At 42.2% G+C, this 15,361-nt stretch overlaps 1 protein-coding gene across 1 annotated transcript in view; it reads right to left on the reverse strand.

Annotated features, from left to right (window-relative positions):
• Nucleotides 1-1,898: 1,898 nt before the first annotated feature.
• The window catches only part of CFAP57 (cilia and flagella associated protein 57), a 37,492-nt gene continuing 24,029 nt past the window's right edge, over nucleotides 1,899-15,361 (reverse strand). The window contains exons 12-22 of the mRNA XM_084852810.1: nucleotides 12,751-12,906; nucleotides 12,513-12,606; nucleotides 11,517-11,707; nucleotides 10,435-10,608; nucleotides 9,216-9,374; nucleotides 8,728-8,871; nucleotides 8,499-8,615; nucleotides 7,363-7,497; nucleotides 7,146-7,289; nucleotides 5,815-5,947; nucleotides 1,899-2,278 (exon numbers count right to left, since the gene is read on the reverse strand). Of these exons, the coding sequence (XP_084708936.1) occupies nucleotides 2,067-2,278; nucleotides 5,815-5,947; nucleotides 7,146-7,289; nucleotides 7,363-7,497; nucleotides 8,499-8,615; nucleotides 8,728-8,871; nucleotides 9,216-9,374; nucleotides 10,435-10,608; nucleotides 11,517-11,707; nucleotides 12,513-12,606; nucleotides 12,751-12,906 (1,659 nt within the window). The 3' untranslated portion in view covers nucleotides 1,899-2,066. The remainder of the gene's footprint in view (nucleotides 2,279-5,814; nucleotides 5,948-7,145; nucleotides 7,290-7,362; nucleotides 7,498-8,498; nucleotides 8,616-8,727; nucleotides 8,872-9,215; nucleotides 9,375-10,434; nucleotides 10,609-11,516; nucleotides 11,708-12,512; nucleotides 12,607-12,750; nucleotides 12,907-15,361) is intronic.

The raw sequence follows: 15,361 nt of genomic DNA on the forward strand, positions 1-15,361 counted from the left end.
ATTTGTCTGTCTTCCTTGAATCCAGCAATTCGTTGATATTCCTAGAACAAAGTGCTTCAGACTGGACAGAGTATTCCATCCCACGCTAATTAGAGTGAAATCTCCTGCTTCCAGTGCCTCTGATGCACTAGTCTTTTGCCCTCTTCAGTATTGTGTTCTGATTTGTGTTGAGCTTGTTATCAACTGTAAGTTGCTAACCTTTTTGCCACTGATACTTCTAAGCCAATTATCCTTCCTTTTACACTTATTTATTATTAAGTTTATATCCTGCCTTTTTACCTCTTGCAGGGAACCCAAAGAGGCATACCTGATCCTCCTTCTCTCCATTTTTTCCTCACAATAACCTGTGAGGTAAGCTGAGAGTCAGTGACTGGCCCAAAGTCACCTAGTGAGCTTCATGGCTGAGTGGGGACTAGAACCCAGATCTCTTGAGTTCCAGTCCAACACTCTAACCACTACACCACCCTTGGTTCTCACTAGCATATGATGTCTTACTTATTTTTATTGTAATACATTACACACACAATTTTATATTGTTTTTGTTAGATTTTTAAATTAATGTTGGCCTTGTTTCTTTGGGTGCTTCCACACAGAGGTCTCCTAACACTCAGGGTGCTTCTAGACAATACTTTTATCACGCTATCAGCTTACTTCATTCACTGAATTTTACAGGTGGTCCAGATGTCACTGTCCTCCATTTGTAGCCCTCCCATGTTTTTCCACTGCTTCTTCCATCCTTTTTCTTACTGTGGAAAATCTGTTGAGTAAGAAAAAATGGAATAGCTGCACAATGCCATTGGATTGTTAGCACTAGGTCCCCTTCATCTAGAAGCACCCTTAAGAAGCATTGTGCAGCTATTCTTTTTTTCCTTAATGGATTTCTTTCTGATGAGAAAAAAAAGATGTAAGTTTGGGAAAACACAGAAGGTTTACAAATGGAAGACAATGACATCTGGTCCTTCCATAAAATTCCATGAATGCGGCAGTGCAATTGCCCAGTAGAAGCCTCCTCTAGAAGCATCCTGAAACTTTTTTTTTCTGGACATATAGTGATATTTCTCTCTTTTCCTTTTGTCTCCTTCTCTACAGTTTGGACACTTCAATGCTTATATTCCACCCATTGCCAAAAGCATGGAAAATCACAACCCTACTGCATGTGAGCCATGATGTCAAATCAACTGAAGCACAGAGAGAACAAGGTGTAAACATGATGCTTTGCTTACTATTTAGAGGAGTTCCAACACTATATCCATATATCTGTGTATCCGGCAGAATCTGGGGCATCAGGGAATGCATCATTGGGAGTGGGGGCAAGGGCATCGAGAGTAAGGCACTATAGTCTCCAGTTAGGACCTGTGTGGGAGAAGAGAGGTGGGATGGAAATGGGGGGATGGCTGCATGAACAGGGAATAAAGTCAGATGGAATGGGTGGAGAATAGTGGAGGACTCTAGGATTAGGGGAATGATCAAAACAGACACCAATGGGGAGCAGGTTCATAGTTTTAGCTAATTTGTGCATTGACTTATTATTCCGCGAGTACCTGAAAATGCAGTTCAGCAAAGAGCAATAGATCTGCCATATAGAGGGCACTGACAGGGTCTCTGATAGACCAACCAAGGTGTTGCTATCAATGGGAAAGCCCTATCTTTTTACAGACCTGCTCAGGAGACACCAGTGAATGAGAATGTGCAGGGAGTTCAAGCCTTCCTGGCCCGTTTGCATTAATGCCATACAGAAGGGCTCTGTCTCAAATGGACTTTGCTTTGAGATGGAACCAAGATATGCCATGTGGCAGAGACACCTATGAGCAGCCAGATCCCTTTATTAGAGCTCTTTGCTCTTCCACTTGCTTCTCCTGTCTGGAGACTTGCAAAAAATTAGCATTAGGCAGACAAATCCAGTCTGACTTGTTTATTGTTTCATTTCACTTTCTGCCACCACTGAGAATTAGAGATGTTAAAACAAAAAAACAGGGGGTTGGGGCAGGAATGCGTCCTTGCTCTGATTAGAGATGCAGAGCAGAGCAGATTAGTTGAGTGGTCCTGTGGGGCTCCTTCTGCACAGGTCACTGTGACGGTACACCAGTGCTTCTGTCCATCTCCAGCATGGGAAGTTTCCCACCTGACACAGGCCGGAGTGCAAGGGCTTTTTCCTGTCCTTGCATTTGGTCTCGAAGATGCTTGATTTCCACTCGCTGCATTTCAATTATCCTTTCGGTTTCCTCCTCTGGATTCAACCGTAGGATGCCTGGACTATGCTGCCGATCAGGGGAAGGAGCTGGAGGAAATGGAAAGTCAAACTGCTTGATAACAACTCTAGAAAATCCCCCCAGGAGATAAGACAGGATGGGGGATATCCAGAAATATAAGAGAAAGGAGAAAAGGAAAACATGGATGCTCTCACATACTTAGTAATATGAGCAGGGCTGCCATCAGGAGCCAGCGTTGTTTGGCAATTGCTGAGGCCTAGTAGGGGTCCCACTACCTCTTCACCCTGCTGCTCCTCTTTTTTCCTGTCTTTTCGCCTTTCCTCTCGCAGTGAGGAAGGAATTGGAAAAATAAGGAGAAGGACAGGAATCTCTGCCTGCTTTGTCCTCTCTCCCTCTGGGAGCTAGTGATTTAGCCCAGAGGGAGAGGGAAGTGAAGCAGTGTGGCAACAGTGGTGAAGTGTAGGTGGGCTCACTGAGAGCGCCCTGCCCGAGTTCCCCCAACAAAATCCAGAACTGACACTGAATAGGAATCAAAACACTTAGGCTCATGCACACTGTGCAGCTTTGCTCACCTGTGTCTATCATTGCAGCAGAATACTACCTCTTAAGAGAAACAGCAAATGCAACAGACTGACAGATGCCAGTCAGTTTTTGATCTGATAGATAAAAGTTTGGGGCAGAAGCTGTTCCAAACGAACACTGCTTGAAGTCTGAACAGGCTCAGGCATTCGCCTGAACACAAGAGGGCTAAAACTGTGCAGGGGACCAGGGCCATGCACGCTGGCCTCATCCTCTATGTCTCGGCGCACGCCAGCTCCGGCCTTCTCAGTCCCTGACCGGGCTTTGATGAGCAGCGAGGACTGAAGGGGTGTTCTGCTTATGTTCCTGGTGTGCATGGGAAAGTAGGGGTGAGCCTACCGTACCCCCTACACAATTTTAGCCCTCATGCCTTTAATCTTAATAAGGGCTTTATACTGGAGGGCAAGCCAAGAGTCAGAATGGGACAAAATGGGCAAATAGCTGATGCAATTACATAAAAATGGGGCTTCAAATTGATCCTTTGCTATAGCGATTAGATGGTTACAGCCCTCTGCAGACTATAGCACTAGCACCCCTACTTCTCGAGACAAAGAATTTCTGTACTATTTATAAGCTGACATAAACGGTTCTATTAGTTTGAACCAAAGTAGAGCCGAACTACTTGCTAATGAGATTGTTCCTCCTACTCCACACATGGACATCTTTCTAAATATTTCCTCAACCTCACTGTGGGGAGCCTCTAGGATTCTCCACCTACTGCTGTGCTGCTATAGCACTAGAATGGGCAGAACGGGGGAACTCGCAGGTGGCAACAGCCTGATCTTGTAAGATGAGAGATACTTACTGTGTTCTCTGCAGGCTATCATGGCCCATGCCCCCATCTCTGGGGACAAGGCAGGAGGAATTTTTCTTGCTGTGAGCAGGCTCATACTGACTGGGTTTATACCCCAGTAGCTAGTAAGGGAGCAAGTGACACAAACTACAGAACCAACCCCGCTATTGGAGGTCCCAGACAGTCAAGCCTGGAGGCTCTGGAAAGCAGGCAGAGGCTGGCTTCGTGAGGGGAAGCATCAAGACAAGCTCCAAGAGAAGGAGCTAACTGTATACGGACCAGCGCCTGGAGAGGTCTTGGTAGAGGAAAGACCAATCAACTCCAGGAGTGAAAGTCAAAGAGGTTCTGCTCCTTAGATTATAGAGGCATACCGTGGAAAGTATCCTTGTTGTGAGCCTGACATGTTGAATGTTTACAGCCAGTGATGTAACTTGGCTGAGTTTAATAAAACAATTGTTCATCAGCACCAAAGTGTTGATTTGTTCATGGAACCCATGGATCCAGGTGGATTTGATGTACCCTATCGAGCCATGCACACTAACAATTTTAGTATTTAATGGGGCTGAACTGAAGTGAGAGTGAGTGGAGTGTGCTTTTCACAATTTTGTTTCTCCTTCTCTAAAAAGTATTCTCATTGCATATGATGATGTAGGGAGAAGATGCCTTGATACACATTCAGGCAGCCTATATCTGGCAGTCAGGTGATGGCTGTATTGTGAATCTCTATGCAACCCCAATCCGCTGTAGATTCAGGATAATTTTCCCCCCTCCACATTGCCTAGTAATAGTGATGTCATCACACTTATCCAATCAGATGTTGATTATGTGACAGTGACTCTGAAGGCAAATGAAACTGAGGGCTACGCTTCTTGAGTAGGCGTTGGCCTCTCTGAATTAGGCTTGTTTGTCCTCAGTAATATTATTAATCTGTTTGGCTTCATTTTAGTGCCACTTTTATTAGGAAAAAGGTAATTTTCCAACCTTAGAAGTGGTGCTGAAGTTGCATCTAATTAAGGCTGTGAACACCAGTGAACAAAATGGAAATGATGGGGAGGGTCTTTCAGGAGATATTTCAGCTTTCCCCAAAGCCTCATTTTCACAATGAAAATGCTTGCTGGAGAACGTTTGGCTCAACACTACTATTTAGCAGGAAATTATGCATAGATGGCATTTGGAGGGTCATGACTTGGAAAAAGTTAAATAGGTTCAAGATTTGAGAATTCATTTATCAGCCAACAACTGGGCCATCTTGGATCTAAATGGAAGGCACTGTATGAAATTCATGTAGTTGCAGTTTATGAGGTCTAATGGAAAAAATCCATACAAAACACAAAGATGTGCTGAAGAATTAGGCATAACACTGGTAAATACAAAAGGGAATTCATTGAATCTTGGGGGGTTTGTCATTATAAAAATCTCTATCAATTTATCACGTTTATATTTTGCTTTCCTCCAAGGAACCAGGGCAGCATACATTAAATTTCCTTCATTTTATCACGACAGCTGTGTGAGGTAGGTTAGGCTGGGAGAGAGTGACTGGGTTCACATGACATAATAAACCACACTCAAGGTTAAGTATGGGTTGAGTGTGGGTTATTGTTGAACTGTGGGTTGTAGTTGAAATATGGGTTGTTGTGTTGTCTGGACACAGCCATGATAACAAACTATGGTTTGTTAACCTCAGACAACCCACAGCTCACAACCCAACAACAAACCATGGCTTCTCGTCATGGGTTCTTCGTAGTTAATAAACCATGGTTTGTTAGCACAGCTGGGTTCAATGACAACCCATCCTTGAGGGTGGATTATCATGTTGTGTGAACCAGTCAGTCACTGGCTCGAGCTTCATTTTTTTGAGCCCACCTTCTTAGTATAAGTCTAACCAGACTACATTTGTTTACTGTAAACTCCTTGCTGGTCAATATATTCCATATATGTGATTCAAGCACAAAACATGTTAGGACCATGTATTTATACCAACAGTCTGTTGTATCTACATAAGGGTTTTATAAATATTTGCATTAGTAAAATAATTTAACTCTTAATGGTTTGAAACTAGCTAGATTTCCATTTTGTAACTCCAAAAGCTTGAATATGTTCACACCAACATAAGATGTGTCACCTATTTCACGTCTCAGAGCCTCTAGGGAAAATACAGTAAAAGGAAAGAGATAGCAACATTTTCTGTGAAAGAGCAGAGGAAAATGGGAGATAAAGAGCAACAGTAATCACCTGTGGATTGTGCTGGTTGCTTCTTGTATTTCCTAAGGAGTCCGAGGGTTGACTGAAGCTCATGGACTTGAGTGCGGGTGACCTTCAGTTCTCTCCGCAACTCATTTATTTCCTTAATGAGGCTCACATTTTCCTGTAGGGTCAAGATACAACACAGCCTGAACTGATAGAATTATTCTACAGCAGGGGTCCCCAAGCTTTTTGGACCCATGGACATATTTGGGAATATGAGATACTGTCTTGGGCACCACTACAAAATGCCTAATCAGTGGATCACTGCTTTGGCATCTGCCTTTTGCATCTATAGATCTTAGGCAGCATCTTATTCAGCAAAAATGTTTGCTTCGTGTCTATTGGACACTGCAGTGTCTCTTTAATAAGGGATTATCAAATTCAGCTAATTGCTGGCAGTGCAATACAGCTAATGCTTCTTTTAAACATATATTTTGGCAATGTCCAGTAGTTGCTTTTTTTTGCGGGGAGGGTATTACGCAGAGAAATTTTGTACTGGAACAGTCTTTAATATTCAGTGATGTACATGCTCTTTTAAATTATTTACCTGCTTCATAAAAATTTAAAAAATTATCAGCGTAAATGCATTCTCTGCATTCTTTTGACAGCTAAGAGGCTGATATTACAACATTGGAAGGATAAACGCTGATCCCCTATAATGCAATGGATTGAGGACCTTACAACGTTTTCAATGTTTGAAAGGGTGGCATAAAGACGCCACTTTCAAATGGATACTTATTTGGATATTTGGTCCACTGTTATTGTAGCCCATGTATAACTGCTAGAAAGTTGTATGCATTTCATACAAATCCATGTATGTATATTAAAAAATGGAAAAAATTAATAAAATAAATAAATATTTTGGGGTTCCATTCGCAGACACCTTGGAGGTACCTGTCAGAGCCATGTTGAGGACCCCAGTTCTACAGTATCCTGATAAATAGCAAAAGAGATGGTTATCATGGTGGGCAAAAGTGTACTGACAGGCAGGATAATAAAGGCAAGGACTAAATGAAGCAGATGAGGTGGGGTATGAAGGAATGAAGCACTGGCCCATGCCTGTGTGGGCTGCACATCTGCCAGGGCTGTATTACCTTCTGTAGCACAATCCCAGTATATGGTCCTCAAGGCTCTTTCTACCCCAGCCATCCCTCCAAGAGATATAGTACTTGTCAAACCCATAACTGGAAATCATTGTTCAGACTGGAATTTCTGAATCTTCTGGGCCTGGGAATGTATAGAAAGGCTCTACATGGAGCAAATGGAATGTTATCCGAGCAGTGGGTTGGAAGAGTGGACCTCACTTCCTATGCTAATACCTGCATGATGCGCACATAGTCTGCACGATGTATCTCGCCTTCTTTTATCACCTTCTTCTTCAGTGTTGCCAGGTTGCGCTCAAGATGCTCTCGCTGCCGTGTATACTCTTGATGCAAGTCTGTGTCAACCCCAACAATCTCTACCTGAAGCAAAGAAAATGAGTTCAAACGGGGTAGTGTGGGGATCTGCTGTTAAGAAGGAAGAACTCTCACTTACCATATCTGCCTTCTGCACATACTTTTCATAGATATCCCTGATGCCTTCCTTCAATTTCTTAGGCTCCTGGATGAGGCCTACACAGTTATGAAGGTCTGTTTTAAACCGCTTGATAAGTGCTTCCATGTCTCGCTCCTGCAATAAGAGGAATATTAAAGCCAAATTCAACAGAATACATTGCCTGTTGGTTAGGGCTCCTTACTCCAGCCCAAATAGAGTCTCACATATTGTCTATGGAATACATACCAGTCAGAGAGCAATCAACCCACAGGGGCAGTGGTAGAACTCACCTTTAGACCAACACCTCACATTTAATGGATTAACAGTGGGCCAATTCACACATGCTTGTTCATTGCTTGAAATCCCACCTCTTGATGACTTATCAGTTGGTAACTGACAGATGAATGTGTGAACTGCCTTCAGTGAAAAGCAGACTCTTGTGTTTGAGGAGATATGAAACAAAATGAAAGCCTGTGGTGTTTGAAGCTTGATAGCTGTTCCACATATGGAAGTCATCATTTGATGTGGCACTCATCAAGTCATGGGCACGCATGTGTGAAATCATACATTAAATTATCTATATTAGAGCAGCCCAAATTCATTTGTCATTACTTTGGTCCGCTAGGAAATAAAACACCAGACTCAGTGGAAGAAACATACAATTCGAATTACAGAATCGCAAAGAGAAAGGTCATCAAATCCATATATGTAGTCCAAAAATGGACCAATAACTTCTCTATCTCTAGGGATACTCGGCACACTAATTTGTAAAATTGAAGGCTTTTTGTTACTTGCACTACTAATAATTCTTTAGTACAAACATATATTGAAATATATAAATGTACTTTATGAAAGTGGTGAACGTAGAACATACAAATGCAGAAGTGACTAGTAGCAGCTTTGGAATACTGTAAATGCCAATAGCAGAGGTGTGTTCAAACAGCATTAGCCACATGCCTAGAGAGTGGGTAGATGCAATGATAATCTTTTCCAGATTAGTATTTCTTGGAAAAAATATTATGCAACTCTTTCACATTATCCAGAACTCTTCAGGCAACACTGCAGCATCTATTTTGTATCTCTCGTAGTGATATAAACACTACCTGTACCACTTTCTTCACTCCTGAGATACTCACTTTTTGCATCTCTTTGTGCATCTCATGGTCTGTGGCTCTCAGCTTTAGTCGCAGTTCTGCTATGTTCAGTTCTAGCTGTGTGTTCTGTTTGTGGAAATGTTCCAGCTCTCCCTCCATCTGCACAGATGCATGAAAAAAGATGAATTGTGAAGGAGGCCTGTGATCTGATATGGTATTCTAGTGGATTCAACCTCAGAGCCAGAAGTTGGCTGGCTGATTTGGTTCTCACCTCCTGGATCTGCTCCTTCATGGCCTTGATATCATTTTCACGTGGTTCTATTTGCTTCTTCAACTCCTTTATTTTGTAATCTAGTACAAATTTGAATTTCTCCAGTTCCTGATTTTTTTTCTTCAGATCGTAAATTCGCTTCTCCTGGGGAAAATAAAGCAGGCATATGAGTGAGAGAAGGTTGTCTAAAGAGACATAGGGACCTCCCACATTTTCATCCCTAGACCATCAGACAGGGGCAATGGAGTCAGAAGTGAAATATGTGAGGGAATGACATTGAGGGAGGAAGGAGGAACAGTCAGAGATATCAGACAAGCAGGTAACTCCAAGCTCCATCCCTCAGACTGGGAGGGAGACAAAGAAGCCTTGTTTATAGATTCAGATCTTTTCTGCCAGGTAGAGAGTAGGGCACCAAAATTCAGCTGAGGGTTTGTGGGGTGGAAAAGGAAACCAGGGAAAGCACAGACCAAATCTTCCAGGCACCTCACCTTGTCTTGAATGGTCTCATCTCTTTCTTGAATCTCTCTCTTCAGCCCCTGGATGTCCTTTTCTAAGGCCTTAATGACCCCTTGCAACTTTTGCTGCTCCAATTTCATTGCCTCTATGTCACTACAGCGCTCTTCAATCTCTTTCTGGAGACTGTTAAACTAGTAAGAAAATCATGCATTATCTGCCAAGCTAGAGGAGGTGAACCAGTATCTCATTTAGCAACAGCAATGTAAGAAATGCTGAAAAGAACCAAGCAAAACTATAACAAGCTGGACTTTTCCATCTCCTTTTAGAGAACTACTGCACTAACAGATGATCACATCAAAAGACTGATTCTCACCAAGTATATTCAGTGATCACAAATCAGAGCTGGAAATTAGGAGTTACAAAGTATGCAAGGTGAAAGACTGAGGGACCTCCTCTGTTCCAGTAAATGCAAGGTAGATATTTATGAAAGTGCATTTGGCTATGTCTTTGAGCAAAAGTAGACATGTTAATTGCATGAACTGAGCACTTTTGTTTTAATTAAATAGCAGACATGCCCCTTTACCCCTGCCCAAATCTAGATAAGGACCACAATGTGGGGGGAGAGTGACCATAATATTTTGCCCTGTTGTAGTCCCATTCTGGATCACTCCACTCCCAAATGACTGCTATTAGCCCAGGAGGGAAGCTGCCATTGATGCCAATGGCTATTTCTCTCTCAGGGCAAATAGCAACCATGGGGGAACCTGATCCAGAATGGAACTGGAGTGGGGGCAAAGGTTTAGAGCCCTCCTCTGCCTGCGCTGCAATCCTAGTCCAGATTGAGCCCTCCCCATCTGCTATTTAATAAAGAAAAAAGCAAGCATGCAAGGGCCATTTATACAATTAATGTCTAATTAAGCCTCTTGCTGGCATTTCAGTGATTAGTTAAAACTTGGCTTTTTAGGAAACATTTTGCACTAGCTGAGGGTGCTGGATCTGGTTTTTCTTTTACTGCTGGAATTTTATTGACATATCTGTGGCTGTGTTTTTAATACAGTTTGATAGACAGTTGCATTTTAAAACTGTGATGTTTGTTTTAAATAGTTTTATTATTCTGATATACTCTTGTGTTATTGATTCATGTTATACAACATTTCAATTGACACTTTTTCAGCAAAGTAGTATATGAAAATATACTAAAATATATACATACAAACGAAAAGCATGATAACATGAAAAAGTTAAGCATACCTTCTTTCTCATAATTCCTGTCTCCCCCTTTAGCCGCAGATTTGATTCTCTTTCCTCCCGAAGCCGCCTCTCATACTTGATTTTGATGTCTTGTATTTCACGATCTTCATCTTCTTCAATCTGTTTCTTCATTTCCTCAAATTCTCGAAGCTGCTGCCTTAAATCATCCTGAGCCTGAAAGTTCGGAAGGACAAAAGTAAGAGGGAGGAGTGAAAGGAGCCTGAACAACATTGTTATGGATCAGACTATTACAGATTGCCTGGGAGAGGCAAGTTCCTTGGCTAGTCTTGCCATGAGGCAGACTGTTACCAAGGTTCTGGGGATGCCAAGGCTGTCACTGACTGTAGCCAGAAAGGCTACACTAGCATGGCTGGACCAGTACCTGTTGAGAATATTTTTGTATATGCATGGTGCCATGTAATTTAGGAAATGCAACTGAGACGTACTTTGAGTTAGCATCTCTGGAGTTGTGAAACTTGATGGGTGGGAACCCTCTTCAGCCACTACAATGCTCACACACTACTAGCTTGCAAAGGATGATGCTCGTCATACATAGACCAAAAAATTAAGAGCTCAAAGCCATTCTGACCATGGATGTTCTGGCTAGAAAGTGTGATCTGTAAGGCATATGTTAAATGGTGGTACATTATTATTTTGACATTTATGTACCACCTTATTTGCTAAAAGCCATCAAGGCAGTATACAAAAAACCAGAAGTTCTGGGGTTGTGATGGGACAGGGTCATCCAGTCAGGAGGACATGGTTAGGAGTGCATACAGGAAAGCTCTCAACATCAGAGCAGAGCCAGTGGCAGGCAGAAAAGTGATGGTGCTGAGTCATTACTAAACTCCAGGCATAGTGGGAATTCTGTGTCCCCTGTATGCTCACTGTCTCTCTCTCTCACCTCAGACAGAAGCATTCACAAGCACAGGGTTATATCTCCATCAACTGAAAGTTATGTCCAACAGTGAAAGAGTAACTAGGAACTGGGCCTTTCTATGCTGAGCTTTCTAAATCTTTCCTGGATTCTGCTGCTACTGATTAGCTCTGCTTTTAAAAGTAAAGATGTATACAGCTCATACCTCTTCCAGCATAGTGCTTTTCTCAAGTAGCTTTGCCTCATAATATTCTGTCAGCTCCTCCAGTGCCTGGCTCTTGTTCTCTTCCATTTCGTGAATCTGCTTCTCATACTCCTCCTGCATGCGCTGGGATTTCATTTGCAGTTCCTGGTACTTCTCATACTCCAGCAGCAGCTTCTGGTTGTTGCCAGATTCTGACCAGAGGAGTGAGTTAAAAAGGAAGAAAAAGAACAAGCCAGAGAGTGGGAAGGTGTCTCTTGCCCTCTATGGGTGGTCCTCAGTCTTCAAACTAGCAACAAGGGAACTTTTTTAGACCCACATCTATTGGTGCTTGCCCTTATGAAGCTCTCAGTGCTCCACTCTAGCTCATACCATTCCCAGATCACTACTAGCTTTGAAGTTCCATTTGTGTGAGCTTCATGGGTATCTCTACCCAAGAACTCCCTACTCAATAGTTTTGACACTTCAGAGATAAGATCAGAAACATCGGAGACGAACTCACGTCCCCCACAAAAAAGCAGGGACGCAGAGGAATCCTGTGCAGATATAAGTATGGTGTAGACTGCACCACTTGTGCTACCTCTGCAATATCTTTAATATATGGATGGGCAGGGAAGGAGTGCAGAGTAAAACATTGGCTTGCAGGGATCAGATGCTTAGAAAAAACTGTCACCAATCTTCAAAAAATCACCTGCCTTACCATGCCCTATGCATTAATTTGCATCCTTTTTCATTAGGTTTTTCATTTCTCCCTGCCTTTGTTGGCAGGGAGATATAATTATAATGAAAAATGAGTTAAATCCAGATACATTCAAGAATACTATTATCAAAATGTCTATATAGACTCAGGCCCCAGAGTTACCCCATTTAGCATGACAGACAAGGCTCAGTGCTGTGAAAGCATCTCATAAAAACGGTTTTCATTCTTCATCTGTTATCATGAGGATTGAGGCCCTTTCTCACATTCTGCAGGCAATTGTTATTTAAGGTCTTCCTAACCTAGGTCTTGCACCTCCCTTGACTGCTTCTCTATTAGTTCTGCAAGTTGCTCCTGGTGCTGCATTTCCTGTTTTTCTTTCTCTGTTTTTAAAACCTGAAATATATAAAGTTGAAATTTTCATCTGAAACTAAGCATACCAACCTTCAGTTCCTTAAGTAATTACTTGATGGGAAAGGATAGGTTTATTAAAGAGAAATGCAGCAATGCTAAAAGATGCAATTGCTGTTTGACCCACACCTGGTTTTTGGTTTTCAGTGATTCCATTTCCTGGATGAATTTCTCAGTTAATTCCTTAATCTTTTCATTATAATTCATGTCCTTGAGACGTAGCTGGTACTCATTTTCCATCTTCAGCTCCTCTACACGTGTTTTCAGTTCTAACATGATCTGAGTCTGCAGGGTAAGGGATTATAAGAGTGTTAGCAAAAGAAGTCAGATAGACATCCCCTTCCCAAAAAGTTCTTGTGCAGAGAACTTGCCAGAACTGTATCTTAGGGCTGCTTCAAACATTAACAGTGCAATTCTACACGTGTTTACTCAGAAGTAAGCGCCACTGAGTTCAGTGGGAACTCCCAGGTAAGTGTGTATTGGATTGCAGCCTAAATTGTTATAGATACACATAAAATAACTTATGTGTACTTGAAAAATTGTCATATATTAAGGCAGCACATCTATGTTTCCAGACAAACATTACAGGCACATGAAAAAACAAACATGCATTTGCTATAACTTGTGAAGCAGCTCTCAGGGATATGGAACAGTGTGGCTGAGGAGCTAAGTTTTAGGTCTACAATGCTCAAATCCTGCATTATAGGTTTCATTCTAAATTTGTGGCATCTCTCTGCTAGGGCCATGGTTCCTACTGGAACAGTGCTGCTCACACACTAGGATTAGTTGATATCCAGCCATCTGATAGTGTCCCTTTTTCCATAAGAACATAAGAAGAGCCATGCTGGATCAGACCAAGGGTCCATCTAGTCCAGCACTCTGTTCACACAGTGGCCAACCAGCTGTCAGCTGGGAATGCTCAAGCAGGGCACGAGCACAACAGCACCCTCCCACCCATGTTCTCCAGCAACTGGTGTACATATGCTCACTGCCTCTGGTACTGGAGGAAGCACATAGCCATCAAGACTAGTAGCCACTGATAGCCTTTTCTTTCAGAAATTTGTCCAGCCCCCTTTTAAAGCCATCCAAATTGGTGGCCATCACTATATCCTGTGCAAATTCCATAGTTTAACTATGCACTGTGTGAAGAAGTACTTCCTTTTATCTGTCCTGAATCTCCCACCAATCAGCTTCATAGGATGACCTCGGGTTCTAGTATTTTGAGAGAGGGAGAAAATGTATCCCTATCCACATTCTCCACACCATGCATAATTTTGTAGACCTCTATCATGTCTCCCCTTACCTTCCTTTTTTTACAAGCTAAACAATCCCAACTCTTGTAACCTTCTTTCATAGGAGAGATGCTCCAGCCCCTTTTGAGCCATATACTACCTTCGGATGCAAGACGAAAGAGCACCCTTCTTCAAGAATACCGGAAGATTATTGACAATCTCCAGCTACCAATATTAAATGACGTAACCTACTTGGAGCAAAACAGGTTAAGATCGAGACACCCAGCCATTTCTACTGCTAAAGCTCTTCTAGAAGATGATTTCAATATCCACAACATGTGGAAACAAAATTGGCTAGGAAATTGCCCTCTGCAATGCCGAAGCTTGCCCTGCATCTTGGAAAAACCACCTGGATTTGACCAGCCCCGTGCAATATGGACAACCTTGAACTGAATTCGCACAGGTCGTGGTAGATGTGCAGATGCCCTTTATAAATGGGGCAAAACAACATCACCAAATTGTGATTGTGGGGCTGAAAAACAAACTATCCAACATATAGTGACAGAGTGTCAAAACCGAGCCTACAATGGAGACTTTGCTGATTTCCTGGCTGTGACAACAGAAGTAAAAAACTATATCTGTAACCTAGACATATGTTTGTAATATTCCTGTCTATATTTTATATTTTACATTTCATATTTATTATGCTCCATGTTTTTATTGTAATGCGATGTAAATGTGCCATACGATAAATAAATAATACAGCCCCTTGATCATTTAGTTGCCCTTTTCAGTACTTTTTCTAGCTCTACAGTATCTTTTTTTTAGGTGTGGTGACCAGAACAGTACACAGTATTCCAAGTGTGGCTGCACTATAGATTTGTAAAGGGGCAGTATGATATTGCCAGTTTTATGCTCAATTCCTTTTCTAATTATGCCTAACATGGAATTTGCCTTTTTTACAGTGGCCACACACTGGGTTGACATCTTCATTGAGCTGTCCACCACAACCCCAAGATCTCTTTCCTGGTCGGTCACCACTAGCTCAGATCCCATCAGGCTATACCTGAAGTTGGCATTTTTTGCCCCAACGTGCATCACTTTACACTTGCTTACATTGAACCACATTTGCCATTTAGATGCCGATTCTCCCAGTTTGGAGAGATCATTTTGGAGCTCTTCAGAATCCCTTTTTGTTTTAACCACCCTAAATAATTTGGTGTCATCAGCAAACTTGGCCACTTCACTCCTCATGCCTAATTCCAGATCATTTATGAACAGGTTGAAAAACATTGGTCCTAATACAGTTCCCTGTGGGACCCCAATATTTACTTCCCTCCATTGGGAGAATTTACCATTCATTCCTACTCTCTGCTTTCTGTTCTTTAACCAGTTTGTTGTTGTTGTTCAGTCGTGTCTGACTCTTCGTGACCCCATGGACCATAGCACGCCAGGCCTTCCTGTCCTGCGCTCTCTCCCGGAGCGTGCTCAAGTTCATATTCATTGCA

This window comes from Heloderma suspectum, chromosome 4, assembly GCF_057233095.1.
Source record: "Heloderma suspectum isolate Gila_16-S chromosome 4, 16-S_ref, whole genome shotgun sequence".
Lineage (NCBI taxonomy): Eukaryota > Metazoa > Chordata > Lepidosauria > Squamata > Helodermatidae > Heloderma > Heloderma suspectum.